General features: G+C 54.0%; 1 protein-coding gene across 2 annotated transcripts; it reads right to left on the reverse strand.

Moving 5' to 3' along the window:
* Positions 1 to 3,376: 3,376 nt before the first annotated feature.
* On the reverse strand, positions 3,377 to 12,503 carry TFAP2C (transcription factor AP-2 gamma). 2 transcript variants are annotated; one of them, XM_034641352.1, is made up of 7 exons: positions 12,212 to 12,503; positions 10,129 to 10,614; positions 9,962 to 10,013; positions 8,549 to 8,765; positions 7,875 to 7,993; positions 5,889 to 6,033; positions 3,377 to 4,879 (listed from the first exon to the last, which is right to left on the reverse strand). In XM_034641352.1, exons 1-7 carry the CDS (start codon positions 12,257 to 12,259, stop codon positions 4,594 to 4,596), a joined length of 1,353 nt encoding a protein of 450 aa, XP_034497243.1. In that variant the 5' UTR covers positions 12,260 to 12,503; the 3' UTR covers positions 3,377 to 4,593. The 2 variants fall into 2 exon arrangements, with proteins under 2 accessions (XP_034497243.1, XP_034497242.1); XM_034641351.1 differs by lacking the exon at positions 12,212 to 12,503 and adding an exon at positions 10,835 to 11,591.
* Positions 12,504 to 17,619: the final 5,116 nt, after the last annotated feature.

The raw sequence follows: 17,619 nt of genomic DNA on the forward strand, positions 1-17,619 counted from the left end.
GCTCCCCTTCATGGGTCTGTGTCTGCCTCTTCTTAGGTGGAAACTAGCCACCCTGGCTTCAGGCCCACTGCACTCCACCAGGACCTCATCTTAATTCAATCACCAACCATAACCCTATGTCCAAATAAGGTCACGTTCTGAAGTGCGAGGGTGAGGACGTGCACATACCTATTGGGGTTTCAACCCAGAATGCCCATGAAGTCCCCAAACCCTTCTAGTCTCAGCAAGTGCCGGGAGGCCAGATGCCTTCCATCCATCCAACTGACACCCACCTGGGAGGGGCACTCAAGACCAGGATCCTTCCTTGGAAAATGTTGAGAAACAACAAGGAACACGCCATGCATCATGAGAGGGGAAAAACACCCAGAGATTTGATCTTGGAAACACTCTTCACCAAGCTGTTCCTTGAACAGGTCCCTGGAATTATGCCTCTTGACTCTAATTTCTATGCTTTTCTTCCACCCATCTTCCCCATCAAGATGTTATCCCAAAGAGGCAGGGAAATTACAGTGTTTATGACGGTGCCAAAAATAACAGCATTCCATCAAACTATCAACTCCGACGCAGGAGTGATTTTTAAAAATCAGGAGGTCAAGTCTGTTTCTCAGCAGACGATGCTCCATGTTCCTAGCGGACAAAGGCTTTCAAGGTGCGGCACGCCTTGCATCAGTGGGCCCAGGGCATGGAGCCAGCCTGGCTTGGCCAAACCAGGAGGGCAGATCTCGATGGCTCGAAGTGTCACCAAACCTCCCTACGTGGTGGCCTGTGGATTTCAGAGAAGCAGATGAAGACTGTCGACTGCAAGAGAAATCCAGGGTCACCAGGATCTTAGTAAGGGAAGTCAGTAGTTATCACATCAAGGAGCAGCACTTACCCTGGGAAGAACACACCTGGGCATTGCCGCATCGAAATTTCAAAAGCGAACCTTATCTCCCAAGGAAGGAGAAAACCCTCACCGCCCACTGAGCTCAGGTGGCTAGAGGAGACGTTTGCTAAGAATTACTGCCATGCCAGGGACAACAGAGCTCCCTCACCTGGAAAAACACACTTAAAGGAACCCTAGAGACTGTTCTTTCATGACCAAAGCAGCTCTACGTCCCAGGTCCTCCAGCTGCTTGTAAAGGAAGACAAATTCAGCCGCCACCCTGCCACTCCACGCTGCCCCCCAGCAAGAAGAAAAGACTGGAGAAATGTTCGCAAGTCCTCAGAAGTTACATGACCCTCGACAGGAATTCATAACAGCTGGTAACTGACATTTCCCCCCAGGAAACCAGGCAACGGGCCCCAGAATCCCCACCGCTGCCAAGCCTTGAGGAGTTTTCTGTCTCTTACCCATCCATGACCCTATCTTGTTTTGTTTCTTAACATTCAAATACAGGAACCTAAGGTCTCAGAATTTACCCCGCCGCTAGACCCCCCAAGAAGAAAATACTGATGGCCATCATTAGGGAATCGTTTCAAATGAGAAACAGACAATCCGTCCCTTTGCTAACCCACAACTGAAACCGTGGGCACATGGAAGAGGAGACAACCATGAAGTGCTATTGAAAACACCTGCTCCTGACTTTCCACAGAACTTCTGAATGTGCTGTCTGCAAGCCAGGAGGGCATCAAGGTGCCAGGCACCTGGATGGGCAGGTCTCCAGTCAACAGAGGCACAGTCCTGCCGAGGAGTCTCTCATAGGAGGAATCTCACACGTGGAGCCCTAGACACGAGCGTGCCTTTAGACGATGATGGCTTTCCCTGCAGGGGGACCAGGAAGAAAAAAAGCAGCATCTTCATGTCTCCTCCCAGAGGGCAGACTTCATGGCATCATGGGCCTTCGTAAAAGTGAGCTCAATTTGTCAGCCAGTGGGCCAGCAACTACAGGGTGAAGGGAAAACAGGAAGTGCGATCCTCACCATCATGGGGCTGGAAATAAAACCACCCCAGCCCGTGAGAAGCAACAGCAGGGCACCCTTCTCCCACAAACAGGGGCTTCGGGGGCTTGAGGGAAAAGCCGAGGAAGCCACGGTTTCTATAGGGACCTGTTGAGGGGACTTGGCTGTTCCGTGTATCAGCTCAGAGGCATTGGGGGAAAAAAACCTATTATTGTGCCCTGGACCCAGGGGACCCATCGGCCAACCGTGGGCTTCAGTGGGAATGAGGATAAAGGACGATTGAGCAGTGAGCCAGGCACAAGCCCTGCTTATGACTCACTTCAATCCGTGGTTGACTTTGGGGCATTTCCAGAACATTGTCTGCATTGCAACTGGGCACAGCTCCTAAAAGGCAGACTCTAGTCCAAAAGCAGGTTAAGATGCTGATAAGAAAAGTCCTTTTTCCTTCAGCCCTTTACCCCCATAACTTCCTTTTAGCACCCAACGTCGCACGTCTTGATTGAGAAATAACTGCCAACCTAAGACCTCTTTCACTCCTCCACAGCAAAAGAATTGTGAACTTGACATATCAACCAGATAAATCCAACTGAATAGGAACGCTCAGGGGCCAAGGACAAGCTGCCAAGAGCAAAGTATTAGGTTGGCAGAGTTTAAATTACTTCACATCCAATGCCAACACAGAGTCAGGAATTGCTGAGCTTTTGGTAGTTATAAATCAAGGATTATGAGGCTGGAGTTGAAGAAACGGCCTTATCCAATGTGGAAAATCCTTTTGCTCCCACTTCCCTTTGAAGCCCAGCCTCTCGTGCCAAACTATAAACATATCACTTCCTGGAGGGGATGCCAGGACACTTCAACTTGGAATCAAGGGCCCGGGGAGTACAGTCGAGGTCCTCACAGACGCCCAGCAAGCACACAATCTCCGCCCCACTCTCCTGCTCCCCAAGCCGCCTGCAGAGAGACCCAACGTCCGACTTACCAGGCAAGCAGAACGGTTAGTGTGTTTCAGATAGACACACGCTACCTTGTGTCCCAAGATGGGAGAGTTTCAGAGAATTGAGAACACCAATGAAAGCCTACACTTCCCGTTGCTTGGGCTTGATTGAATGCAAAAATCCTCCCGAGCAATGCCTGCCCAAGGATTACCTACGGTCATTTCATTTCCATTCTCAAAGAAATTTGGAGGCAGCAACTCGACACAATGTTTCCCAAGAGGGTGAGCTTTACACAAGAGATGCTATTCCGACCCTGGATTCTGACGGCCCTAGTGGCGGCAGAGGGGTACTGCACACAGCGGAGGGCTGAGTGCAAGGCCCTCGTGCAGCCGAGCCTTCTCGCAAGGGACAGAAAATGAAACTTCAGACTTCCCTTGGCACACACCGCTCCTGCTCGGTCCCATTAAACGAAGCCGCAGCCAAACCATGAATTAAGCTCGGCCCCTATTCCACTCATCCTAGAGACTTGAAAAAACCAAGTTGTCACCCAACTTTCACGGCTTCTACGGAGAATACTTTTTATTATACAGGTATCGTATACACAACAATTACTCGGGGAACGTTTACAGCCATTTCCAAACCTCCGTTCCACCCCCATGCACGGTACCGCACGCCCATCTTCGGGTTCAGCACGATGGGAATGAGACACAAAGTTATTGCTTTGTGAACAGAGAGTTTCAATTAAATAGAATCGTCCACATCAAGAACAGAGCCCAGGATCCTCTTAATACCCTGTGTACATACGAATAAAATCTAAAAGAAGGGTTTTAGATTACCCCATCACCTTCAGAAGTTAATATTAAAATCAAATCCCATTTGTCCAAAAGTCATAAGAAGTACACCCATTATTTACAGACCCCATTAAATTATGTATAAATAAAATTTGTACACTCAACGCACTGCTTCTCAACACAGAGCCTCCTATGGGACGTGGGGGGGGGGCCGGCAGCAAAAAACAAAAACAAAAACCAAAAAAACGCTTCATGCCTACCCTTTTCAAGTTTACTCAAAACACCAAGATGTGAAATAAATATGCAAATAAAGCTTCAGTACCTTAAAGGAACACGACATTTCAGAGTCTCTCATTTGAAGAGTTAACTCTCAGAATTAAAAAAAAGAAAAAAGACGAAAAGAAAACACAAAATCATCAGCAGGCTTCATTTCTACAAGTTTCGGAAAACCCAAAGGCCCCCTTTCAACAAGAGGTCTGAACGTGTCAAATACCACCTAGTACACTAGTCGCTAAGCAGAGAGAATCTTGGCTTCCTACCGTCTGTAGAGTGTGATTTCTGAAGAAGCCAGATAAATACTTCTAGATAAACCGCATCAATTTGACATTTCAACAGCTACGTGCGTGGGTTTTCTCGTGAGCCCAGGGAATTTATTGAAAAGGTTCTAAAACTTGTAGCACCACTTTCAGAGAAGAGAATGGGGTTCAAAAGAATAAGATGAGCTTAATGAACAAAGAACCAGTACTTGTCACTTTCCGATAACTTGTCCAGAGTTAAGGAGACACACTTCAGCGCTAGAGAAGGAACACTAAGGAATCCGGGAGGGCTCGTCCAAGATCCAGAAACGAGTGGAGGCCTTTTTAATGGGAAGGTGGGTCGCAAACTTTCCCCTCCCAGCAAGAGGGGTTCCCAGTCTGTCCGGGTCGAGAACGATCGTGGAGTCCTTTTCCTTCGAGACTCTTCAGCCCTTGGCTCACGCCCATCCTTCATTTTCTGTGCTTCTCCATTTTCTCCAGGGTTTTGCTAGAATCGGCTGGACTCTGGTCTCCGGGGTTCATGTAGGATTTGTCTAGGACTATCAGGGCCTCTTTTATGTAGTTCTGCACGGCAGACACAGCGGCACAGAGAGCCTGGCTGCCGAAGCCGTGGGTAATCAGGCTGAAATGAGACAAGCAGCTCTGTATGTTCGTCTCCAAGACCGGGGTGGGCCGGTTGTTTCCGTTGGGTGTTCGGTCTTGATTGAGAAGGTCCGTGAATTCTTTACACACCTGCCTGTGAGGACAGTCAACAGACACCTGTGAGCTCCATCTAGTTCTTGACAGGGAAAGGGGACAAAGCCAAATGACCCTGTGGAGGACACCCAGGAGGCAATCAGAGCTTTCAAAATCACAGACTTTGCTACCAACAGTCAAAGCCTGCACACTTCGCACTTACTTCTCGCCAGGCCCCGAGCTAAACTCTGCAAGCTCTCTCTTCTTTAATCCTCACAGCAATTAGGAAAGATAATGGGATTAACCCCAGTCAAAAAGCCAAGGTCACCAGGACTAACCCCAGTCAAAGGGCCAAGGTCACCAGGACGGGTCAAGAGGTGGGGTGGGGAGTCTAGCCCAGGAGGTTACAATGGATAGCCATTTATTTGGTGCAGCTCGGTACCCAGACACCAATTTCTTCTTCAAGAACCCCGTGAATCCACATCTCCCCAGGACGCACTGTTTGTGCAGGCTGGTTCACTGGGCTTCCTTCTGCCCCATTTCCTGACGGGACAACTTCTGCCTCGTTTACCAAATTTTAAAACCAATTTACTGTTGGCTTCTAGGAGAAATCCTGCAGCTGCATTAAGTCAGGTTTGAGACACTTAAAGCTTGCCCACAGTCTCCTGCAAATCCAACCTGATCGTTACATTTAAAAAACAACAAAAGTCTTATCAGGAGGCAGAAGGCACCCATCATCTTTGACTGGATGTGACCCAATGGTTTCCAACACATTTTTGCAAGATCCGGAGACACAATAGTGAAAGGGTAGTTGAACTATTTTGAGCTGCATGAACTGAGCAGCTCCAAAAACACTCATTACTGAGCAATACATTCATTTCACTTCTTTGAGTCCTCCCCAAGAGTTTACCATCTGACTTGTCCAAGAAAGGCCCCTTGCCAGTTCCTTTTGCTCCAGACCTTCACTTACGGAGCAGTTCTCTTGTGCACCAGGGACTGGACTGGGCACCCCCAGCCCCCAAGTTGAAGATCAGAGCACCCAGCCATCAAATTCAAGTCTAGATACTCACTGCGCCGCCAGGAGCATGTTCTTTCTAGCTGTCATCTCGTTCCGCCCTCCCAGATGAGGTCTTGTTAGATACTCAGCCACTGGTTTACTAGGAAATTCAGCTTCACAGACATAGGCGAAGTCCCGGGCCAAATGAACAGCCTCGCCTAAAATCATCAGCAGTGACAACAGACTTAGAAGGTCTGCACTCACCCCCGGCAAACCTCCCTCTCCTCTCTCTGTAACCCGGATGGCCCACCAGTCACTTGGCCTTTTAAAGTGAAACCACCCACAAAACAATTCAGCAGGCAAGTGTAATTTTGGTGGGCTCGCTCCCCTAGGAACAGAGCAGGAAAAACACGCAGCGTGTGGGGAAAAGGCCTGATATTTTTCACCGCCCTGGAATAACGCTCACCAGTCTTGCACCCCAACTTAGGATTCTTGAGACACACCCAAGCCTTCTCTCGGTAATACAAGTTATCATCGTGGAGAAGTAGGGAAATTTATAGATAATCATATTGCACAAAAGCCAAGTGGTCACTTCTCTTTTTGAAACTGCAACAAAAGTCTTTGACGTGGAACCCTCTTTTTAAACTAGGGTGACCCATTACTGAAGGAGGCAGGTCTCTGGGATGTTTAAGAAAGACAGGGCTGTGCTTCCACTGGAAACGTGAAGGGCCCATCAACCAACCTGGACTCCCCACCCACCCTCTTTTCTCCAAATCACTGGGGGCTCGGAGGGAGAGAAAACCAACGGGATTCATCTCTGACCAGAGACGCCCGGGCCTGGCTCCACAGTGCCAAGGCTGGCCAGAGCTTTCCAGAAACCCAGAGAGTGGCACCCCACCCCCACCCCCACCCCCTCTCCTCCACTTGCCCTCCCAGACTTCCTAAACCAGAATCGGAGAACCATTGTTCTGGCGCACGCTTTCTTATTCAACCACCTCAGCCCGGCTAGTAAGAAAACCTCACGGAGCCACATTTATGCGCCACGCACGCAGAACCCACCATTCTCCATGCAGGACAGCTGTGCTCCAACAGGCAGCTAACAGGCAGCTCCTTTCTCCTTGCCCTGACCTCCAAAGACACTCGTAAAAAGGTAGAGCGGGGCTCTGCCAAGTCTCTTTCAGCACACAGGAGCGCCATTAGACCAGGGACAGAAAGTGTTCAAAAGATTGCCTGGCCACCAGGCGACCACCCTTCATTGGCTCCCCCTGCCCGTGGCGGAGCCCAGCGCCCTGTGATTGGGCAAGAGCGAGGGGCTGCTCCGGGCTTCAGGATCGGCCCCTCCGGGTTCCACTCCATTTTCCCCGTGCACAGCCACAATGAGCTGGTTTTTGAAAAAAAAATTATTTCACTTTTCCCTTAACCACCCCCCCTCGCCTGGCCCCCATTTATTTTTAAAGGCTGTAATTGCATTCTTGGCTCCCTTCCAGAGTGGGGGTACAGGCCCATTCAATACAGTAAAATGTTACATCCTACTATTTTAGGACTGGGGAGAGGGGCCCCACTCATTTTTTTCTTCATGCGGGAAATGAACAAAGGGCTTGTGAATTGGGTTAGTCCCACCGTCTACAAGGGCTTTTCTCTTCCCTGACCACAATCCTGATATTCCACAGCTACCCAAGCTAGATAGACACCGTGCTTCTTCCCACCAATACACACCCAGCTTTTTAAGTGTGCCCACTGATCAATGCATCTTCCAAAACTGGTTCACTTGGAAGAAATGTCTGAATACCCTAATGGTGAGAGTTCTCAGGACAGGGAAACCAATTTCTTTCTAACAGTGAGTTTCTGGAGAACCCAGAACAGGATACTTAAGCACTCGAGGATGTAAGTGTTAACTCATTTGATAAAATTATTGCGATTCCCTCCAATGAACTCATCACAACTCATCATCTATTTGTGACAGAGCTGTTTTTACGCTTTCCTTCAGGGAAACGTTAAAGCCACAGACGACACAGCGCAAACTAAAAACCTCATAAAACAGAAACAAAACTCCACTGACCTTCTACTAAGGACGTCAGGAGCGTGACGTGAGCAGCTTTCCGTCTCCCGGCTGGCAGGTTCAACCCAATCTTGTCCAACTTCTCCCGCAAGGACCGGCCTCCATTTTTAGATTTGGCTCTGGGTACAAGAAAGTGAACTGAAGCTATTCTCAAGACACCACACTTGAAAATTCTAAATCCCTACAGTGCTGCTATCAAACCGGAAATCTCCATTATGTGGATCATAATCAAGGGGTCCAGGAGTCCCCTGTAATTCATGCCTGTACAATTCAAACCTCTCTCTTATCATCACCAACAGGTTTTTTTTTTTCCCCAATCACAGAACATTGCAAACTGTGCTGGAGCAGATAAATTTACACGTATAAAAACCGTAGCAGCCCCCCAAGCCCCCTGGGGCAACAAAACCCACGGAGCTCCTCCCCCGCATAGGGATGCCACCACTTCATACATGGAATCAAATCCTAACCAGATGATAATTTGTGAACGCTGTTTTAGCACTTCCTTTCACATCTGGCACTTTCTAAAAGAGAAGGAATGTACTAAAACTCTAAGCCGATTAGAATTCAGTGTTAAGTATAAAAGTTACATAAATGTTAAAAATACCTCCTTGGTTCTTTTATGTTATTCACCTTCAACCACCCAACCACCGTGGCCAGAGTGTGTCCCCATGTACCTTCTGAGAACACCTCCCAGTAATGAGGCGTTTAAGCACTCAGGCGGGGACAATCGCCTCTGGACTTCAGCAACTGTCACTTTGTATTTAGACGTGGAGCTGAGGAGGGACAATCTTCCAGGGACGGAGCAGAAGACCTCGCTGGGATTCATCACAGCCCCTACCAGCTCCTTCTGACAAGGGAGACTCAGGGGGTTCTTGGTCATTGAAATAGGACCTGTGAATGAAGATCAGAAGTGGCAGTCCCATAAAAAGGGCCCTTTTCAAACCACTCACTAAAGCCCGAAAAAGCTCTGTAGGCAAATAAAGCTGCATGTCAGACTATGTAAATTGCAAGCAGATTTTTTTTAAGTCATATTCTTCAAAGATAATCGAATCTGAAATTCACAAGTTAACACCTTACAGAGCTAATTAGTCATGACCCCAAGCATGGAGGGTTTTCATTGGAGCCACTGTTAAAAATCTGTTTAATTAGAACATTGGTTTTCAAAAGACTGCTTCAGTCCTAAATAAATGGCGATTTTTTCTTCCTCACTCAAAGAACAACCAAAATCACCGGACACATTCACATCCTTTGCTGAAACTTTTCAGTGTAACTCATCTCGGTAAATTTAAAAATACAAACAAACCCATTCTGTTACAAGTTTCCTGGGAAACCCAGTTTATTTTTTGAGTTTTTCTGCAAAAACCGTTTTCCAATTGATTTCGAGCAGTTTAACTTCCAGCAGCAGACTGTAACTCCCTTTCACCTAGATTACTTCCACCTCCAAAACTGCTGGTCTGATAATCCCATCAGTACACAACTTAATTTCCTGAGACACTCAGGGAGTGAGCCAATTTTCTAATCCCCTCCCCCACTACCCTGCATAAACCCAAGCTCTGGCAGACCATTCCACCCCGGTCCTTATAAGGCTGTACAGTTGGTAGGCCAAACTGTTTCAAAACAGTTTCTTGCAGGTCAGAATTAAAAATCCTCACCAGATGCATATTTGAAATGGAAAATACAATCACATCCTCTCATTCAACAATTGTCACAGAACCGACCACCCAACTAAGGTGTGAGGTGTGTTTTTTTTCCAAATTAAATCCGTGTTAACTCACTCTGGAAGACTAACATTGTAAAAACACCATCCAATTCAAGGGACAATTCAAGGGATCATATTCCCCAGGAGAACACTAAGGAGTAACAAATCCGGATTAATCTCTTAATGGAGACAGCTCCTAAGAGTTTCACTACCATCCTTTCTCATGTAGTTCGGAAAGAGATCTCTTCTTACTCCCCAAAACCTACCTTCCTCCAGCCCCGCTCAGTCCCTTCCCCAACACAAATGTCCCCAGCCGGCCACCAAATGCCCCCACCTTGCCAGGTTATGCGTGGCTTGGGGAGAAGAGAAGTTTGCACTCACTACCTACCTTTGCGAATAACAGTCTGATCGTGCAGGAGCAGATGCTGGTCGTCAACATTCTGGGGAAGAAACGACAAAGTTTCCCTAAGTTCGGGGGAGCCTGAGCGCGGGGTAGGAGAAGCTGGGGGGCGAACAGGTCCGGGCAGGAGGGGCAAGAGCCGAGGCGCCGCTCACCTGCACCTCCTCCATCTGGTGAGCCATGTCGTGGAGCCCCAGGTTCTCCGCCAGGCCCGCGGCATCCAGGGCGTGCGCGTGGGGCAACAGCAGGTCCGAGCGGCGGTAGGCATCCCTGCGGGCGCTCATGGCGCCACCCTCCAGCCCGGAGAGGTGGGGTAGCAGGCCGGCCGGGCGCCCGTGGTGCGAGGGCAGGCCAGCCCCCTCCTGACTCTGGCGGCCCGGCCAGGCCTGCTGCTGGCTGCCGGTGGGCGCTGGCTGGTGCAGGGGGTTGATGGCAGCGGCGTAAGCTTCTCCCAGATGCGAGTAGGGGTCGGCCGACTGCGAGTAGGCCAGCTGCTGGTATGGCGGTGGAAAGTAAGGTGGTGGCTGGTATTCGGCGACTCCAGTATGGGAGAGAGGCGGCGCGGGGCTGTAGAGGTGCTGCCCGGCGGAGGAGAGGTGGGGAAGGCGCGGGTTTCCATTGCTGCTCGCGTCGTGGCGATCCTAGGAGAGAGAAGCAGGGACCCCGCTAGTACGAAACCCCGCTACAGCGAACTGGCCGCAGCAGCTGCGCTGAGCGCCGAGCCTCCAGGGGACCCACCGCACCAGCCCCGACCCAACCCGCGGGGCCTGCCCTCCGGCCGGACGGCACCCGGGAGCAAAGTGCCCCGGGGGGTTCGTTGCAAACCCCGAGTCCACGGAATAAAGCGAGACTTCGAAAAACCTGGGGGAACGCGTCCTCAAAGCCCGGCGGCGAAGGCCTGGGCCCTGCGATGCCCGAGGCGCTCTGAAGCGCCAAGTCCGAACCCCAGGCCTTGGGCCAGTAGAAGCCGAGATCCGGGCCCGGCGAGGAAGTTGGCATGCGGCGAGCACGGTGCGGAGTACGCTCACTCACTAGCCCGCACATGGCGGCTCCAGACGAAACAACCTGGGCAAGCCGCAAGCGCGGATAAAGCGCACAAAGCGGGAAGTGCGCGTCTTCCCCGCCCCAGGGACCCTCCCCTTCCACGCCCTCAGGACAAAGACCTCCGGGTGAGTGACGCTCCTTAGCAGGCCTGCCACCCAGCGCCGCCCGAGGAGCTCGAGAAGGAACGCACCGCAGCGAGAGCTGCGCTCCCTACCAGCAGCGTCCCGACCAAAAGGGGTAGCAAGTGAGGCCGCCCTGCCCGGCCACGGTCAGTGTCCCCACAAATCGGGCCCAGGGGGAGAATTCAGGACCCCCGAATATTGGGCAACCCTTCCTGCGCACGCCCCTCGCCCCAAGGCTATCCGACTTAATTCTTAAAGGACTTGTCTCCCAGGGTTCGAGGGGTCACTGGGGTAGCAGGGAACCTGGAGAAACATGGCACTGTCGCCCCCTAGCGGAAGTGCCCGGGTCTGCCAACAGGGGCAGGCCCTTGAGGTCCCGCGGGCGCGCAGCCCTCCCGCGGCCCCCCAGCCCCGGCTCCGCTCTGCCAGCGCCCAGGCGCACACCTCCCGCCGCCCGCGTCTTCCTCTTCCCGCTCGCCGCCTCCCTCCCTCCCACTCTCCGAAACTCTAGCTCAACCTGTCCGACTGGCTGGAGCACTCCCGAGCGCTTACGGCCCCATCTGGCCTCAGGGCCCCCCCACCAGCACTCCCCAGCCCCCACTTCTCTTAAAAGCCAAACTTCTGTTGTTTTCTTGTTTCCCCGAGGAGTTGGCGGGGCAGGTGACAAGCCCGCCTCGGAGGAAACTCGGCAAAGGTGTCGCCGGCAGGTCGCCTCGTCTGACCCCTTTGGACAGAGACACGGTGCGTAAAAGACACGTCTAAGGGTTGTAGACGCGACGCTCTTCCGAGAAAAAGGGAAGAAGGGCTGTTTTGCTTCGCAGGGTGAGATCTGCCATTCTCTTTCCAGGCCCTGTCCCCGAGGGTGGATGTTTAGGAAAAGGCCCAACTCAGGAAGAGAGCCCCGGAGAAACGGACTAGGGGGCATCCGGGAAAGTGGACCCCGTCCCATCGAGGGGCAGAGGCTGGTGCCTGCTCGCTGCTCCCGCGCCCTCGCCCCGACCTGGGTCCAGCGGCCCCCGCCTCCCGGGCTGTACTCGGGCGGGGCCAGAGTGCGCCCCTGCGCCCAGCTCACCTCGCAGTCCTCTTCATACTTGACATTATCGGTTATTTTCCACAACATGGCGTCCGGCGTCCCCCAAAACAGTCGCCAGTTAAATCCAGGCTCCCCCCACCCCCCGAGCGGTAAATCCAAAATGGGGGTCACGGTGGCTAGGCGTCTGCCGCCGCCCCCGCCACGCGAGGGCCTCGCTGTCCGGGTCACTGGACGCGCATCGGCGGCTCTGCGAGCGTAGATGCTGCCGCCGCGCGTGTACAAGCCGCTGCCGGGACCCGGGAAGCCGCGCCCGCACTGTGTGTCCAGGCAATAGCCCGGGGACCCGGGCGCCTTAATGAGAAGGAAATTATCATAACTCCTCCCCGGGGGCCGGCACCAAGGCCCGGGCGCCGGGCGGGGCAGCCCCCAGCCAGTCCCAGCCTAGCTCCGCCCTGCACCCCGGCGGGGCTGCGCGCGGAGAACCGCGCTGCGGGGGGCGAGGAGAGGAAGCGAGTGGGTGGCACCTGACAGCCGCCGACCTGCTAGGTTGGGGTGCCCCGTCTCGCCTTCCATCAGTCATCCCCAACATGCGCACACCTAAAGTTGGCAAAGCTGGGGCCCGGGATCCAAATACCTAAGAGTCCCCTCTTCTTCCCAACGCGCCTTCCCCCATCCTCCAAAGGACGTCGTCGCCTGGAGTTAAGAGACCCTGCGTTCGGGTTATCTGAACAGCTGGGAACCCCCTTACCTCCTGAAGTGTCCCACTCCACCCACTCAGAGAGACTTAAGGTTTGGGCTGGGATCTTGCAGCCGGAGCCCCAATCCCTCCGAGAGACGCCTCCCCTTCCCTCCCTCTCCGTGGTCATAGCGCCGGCCCATTCTCCGAGGGGCTGGAGGAGGGAAGGCCGCCTGGGGAAGTCAGCCCCGAGCGCCACGGAGCGGGCGGGCCTCCACCAGCCGCGAAGTCTGGGACAACGGCGTCTGGCCGCCATCGCCCGAAGCCGCATCTCCGCCGCTGAATGTGGCTGGGGGTCACCCGCGCGCCCTCACCCAGCCCTGCCCAGCGCCGGCTCGGCAGCTGCCTCCGACGGGCCAGGCACTCAGAAGCCTCAACGCACCCGGGAAAAGAGGTGCGGGGCCGAATACAACCCAAGCGCCACGCGCGGGGTAAGGGAGGAGGTGGGAGAAGAGGGAGGGGCCGGAGAGGAGCCCCGTGGGAGGGGTGAGTACCCCCGTTCTGCAGACTCAGGCTGAAAACGAAACTTACACAGAAACCCTGCCTCTAGCCCCAATATTTATTTGCCACCCAAACTTGAATGCAATGCACAGTAATAAAAAATTTTTAAAGAAACGAAATCCACTGGCCCAGTTACTTTAATTGACCTTTTTCACTGCAAGGGGAAAGTCGCTAATTTTCAAGGGCGAATTTTACTGGGACGTTCCATCTGGCTCCTGGATCTGAATTTAAACATTCTTGTCTGTGAGAACTGGAGAAGGGGACTATTTCGATCTGATTCCGAATCCGATTATGCAGTAAATAATACCCATCGGTACAGCGCCCCGGGCCGGGAGTGGACGCTACTCCCCGTCTACAGAATGATTTGCACACACCACCTTCCTGCTCCATCTCGGGTTCGTTTGAGCTTTGGTATTTCTTTAGAGCCAGATGGGCCTAAAATAAAATAACAAATAAAAATGGGTGTCCTCCCAGTGAAACGTCCTCTCTTGCCTCGGAGTAGACAGATCCGAGGGGATATTCCTACCAAGTGTAAGAACAAAACCTGGAAGTGAAACCACTGGGGGCTTTTAGGGGCTTTGCACTAAAAAGTACAAAGGACAGTGCACACCCCGGACACCCCATTTCCAAAACCCCGAGGCCTGGGGGTAAAAGAATCGCAAAAGCAGTGTTCCTGGTACTCTGGGGGGTGGTGACGGGGGGCACCTGTGCCAGGCAGGAATCGGACACGGGCACAGCAGAACGTGGAAGGTCGGGGGGTCTTGGGCACTCCAGAGAGGGAAGCTGCGCGCCTCCTTCGGGCGCTCCAGACTCCCAGGGCGGTGACGCAGAGGCTGTCCTCCACGCCGGGCCTTCTAGACCCGGGTTTGACTCAAAGACCCCGCCTGGGGTGCAACTTAAACAAGTGGTCTCGTTCTCGCGGGCAACTTTTCCCCTAGGCAGGTTTGGAACCTGGGCAGGGCAGAAAACGGCCAACTCCCCACCCCAGGCCCTGGCTGTCCTTCCTTCCCGAAGCAGCTGTGGCCGAAGCAACCCATAGGGACAGAGATTCCTCCCAGCCCGGGGGCAGAGACAAATGGAGCCGATGGCCCCGAGAGACTGCGCGCCTCCGTTCGGGGAGCCCCAGGGGCCTAGATGTTTCCGAACCGCTTGGCAAGGGCCATTCATTCCCCAGGCAGCGTCCTGGACACCGGCGCTACCCTCTCTCCCAGGGGCACCCGTTACGCGTTCAAGCCAGAGCGCGGCTTCCGCGCCCCGGATGGAAGGCGGCGCAAACAAATCCTCAATCTTCCCGGCCCTGGAGACCCTGCCCAAACACGCGCACCCTCGGCTCGGGGCCGGAACCCAGGCACGCGCGCGCCCGGGTCTGCGTGCTTGAAGCCTCAGCCCTTCCCTGAGCTCCACTTTTCTTCTCTCTTTGCGGAAAGCAGGGAGCAAATGGCTCCCGCACCCAGGACAGACCTCCCTGCAAAGTTCCCGCCCCTCGCCGCGTGAGGACCCGGGCCTGCGTGGCCGCGCCCCCGGGCAGCCACCGCTCCCGGAAGGGTGCCCCCTCAGGACCCTCCGAGGCTTCGCAGCCGCTTAACAGTAAACAAAACTAGGAGATCCCGGGGGTGAGCCTCGCAGAACCCCACGCAAAATCAGGGGTATGGGGGTAGAGGGTTGTCCGAGGCTCCCCTCTGTCGCCCCCTAGGGAACCTGCGCTCACATACACTTGGAAGTCCGGACCGGGCCCCCCAGTCCGCTCCGATGGCCCATGAAACCGGAGTCGGGAGACGAGGAGGCGTCTGCGTAGAGGGGAAGGCGAGATTCCGCCGCCGCCTCCAACTTCCCACCCCCGCAAAGCAAGGAAGGCGGCCGGGCGGGTAGAGCTGGATTGCGGTTGGCTTGGGACTCCTTTTCCCGCCCCAGGGAGGGGGCGCCGGAGCTGCAGGTGGAGGCCCCCCGAGCGCCCTAGCGGACGCCGCGCTGCGCGCAAGGTGTCTGTCCCGCCCCTTGGAACCGCATGAGCTCCCACAGAGACCGCGGCTAAGTGGCGTGCCGGGTTAAGCAGAGCCGAAAAGCCGGGGCCTGCAGCAATCGAGGAGTGTGCCCCTTCACGCGCCCTACCTTCTATTCCACAACCTCCCTTCGCGGCACCGTCGCCCCACTGGACAGACACTTGGCACCAAAGAGTCCTCCCAACTGTCTAAGCCCACTAAGGGGCACGCCCTGAGGCGCCACATGCATCATTTCACAGCACTCCAAAATAACAGCAATAATATAAAAATAGCAGGTGGTTTTGATAGTGTGCAAAGCGGCCGGCGCACACACGGAGGCTCCTTACCTAGCCCAGGGTCCAACCCAACTCCATTTACTGCTCACTTCTAAGCGCGCGGCTACGGGCCCGGCGCTTGAAGGGAGGGGCTTCGCGGCCTGTAGCTCTTGCTCGCAAAATCTGCTTTTTACAAACGGACAGAGTCGCGGGGGTGAGGGATCCTGCAGGACCCAAGCTCCCGGGAGGGCTCGGGTCCATCTCTGTCCCGGGGCTAGTCCGGGCGCTCATTTGAAGAGCGCTCGTCAACCGAAGAGGTCGCGGGTAGAGTCTCTAACTTGACAACCATAACCCCACTTCTCAGCAGGCGAAGGTGAATTTTTGGTCGTCCAACTACCTCAAAGCCACAAACATGCCCGCTATTCAAGGCCGCCTCCCTAGCCGCTCTTTTGGAGACCTCTTAGAGACAAGCCTGGCTCTCGCCAAACCGCCCCCCCCGCCCCGGGGGACCGCCGCCCTCCAGAGGCCACGCTTGGCTGCAGAGTGCCTGTCACTTCCCCACTGTATCCCAGGGCCCACCCGTGCGCAGCCTAACCGCTCCGAGCGCAGGCAGCAGGGCTAAGGCTCCAGCCCAGCGTCCCCGGAGGCCTTCTCGGCTCGGCGTCCTGGAACACCATACACCTCCGGGCCAACTAAGCCCGGCGGCCTTAACGCATTTCTCCGATCGCCTCCAGGCGACGAGGAGGCCCACTGTGGCCAGGCGCCCGGCGACGCGCCCTCGGCTTCCGGCGCCAGGAGTGGGCAGCGCCCGGGAGTCACCCTGCGCCCCAACGTGCGCCCTCCCCACCCAGCGGGCATCCTCCCGCATGCCTCTCCTCCCTGCCGGTCTGCCCTCCACCCAACACCTCTCTTCTCACCCTTAGGAGCTGGAAATTCATGTCGCCAGCTCTTCAACCTTTGTGAGTTGAGGATTTTAGGAATGGGAGCAACGCTGGAGGAGATCCCCAAGGGCCGAGTCCTGTGCCGCAAAGTGCTCCGAGGTTTATTTAATTAACGGAAGGGGGAAGTGCAGGGGGTGGGGGGGGGGTTCAATTCACAGCCAAAACCGGCTATCGCGATTGGAAGACACACCTGAAAGGTCGTCGTTACTCCTCCCCTGCCCTCCTCCCCTTGGAAACTGTAAACTCTCCAATTGAAAAGGGTCTTCCCTGGCGTTTTGAATGATCTTTACGCTGGTATGACAAGCAGGACGCACGAGGGCTGCTTCCATCCCAATATTCTCTTAAATGTCGTCTACAGCTTGCTGGCAAAGGACATTTTAAATCTATCTGGTCTCCAAAGCTAGGTCTATTAACATTTCCGTGACCTCTCAGACGTCATTTCTAGCTCTGATCGGACTTGAGGCACTTCACAGGTTTCCAGGTCCAGTTAAAACTGAACCAAGGCTCAGTGCATTTCCTGGAGGGGAAGGAGGTGGGTGGATATGGGGCGTCTTCCTCAAGCGCCAGAGAAATGTGCCTGCACCTTGGTTATCCACGCTATTTGCCTTAAGAACAGAGAAGTGCTGTTGGTTACAAAAGCAAACAACCCCCCAAAACAAAAAAGTGAAAACAAAACAACAGTGGAGAGCCCAGTAAAACGCGATTTTCTGAAGGAAGACTGTCAACACAGAAATAAATGCCATTTGTTGGCTGTATCTTCAGCTTGAACATCCTGGGGCCCACTGAGGTCACCCAGACCAGCAGGAGGAGAAGTTTGAGATGCAGAGCAGTGGTTCCCCCTTCCCTGGGTCCTTGATGGTTTTTACGCAGGCAACCCAAAATGCTTTTTTTCCCAGGGAGGTGAGTTGAAAACTTATCCAAGATTCCTTTACATATGCCTTTAGAAGAGAGAAAGAAAGGGGGGAAAAAAAGGCAGAAAAACTGCAGGTTTCAACCCCACCTACTGGTAAACTCT

The sequence above is a fragment of the Ailuropoda melanoleuca genome, chromosome 13 (assembly GCF_002007445.2).
Source record: "Ailuropoda melanoleuca isolate Jingjing chromosome 13, ASM200744v2, whole genome shotgun sequence".
NCBI classification, from domain to species: Eukaryota; Metazoa; Chordata; class Mammalia; order Carnivora; family Ursidae; genus Ailuropoda; species Ailuropoda melanoleuca.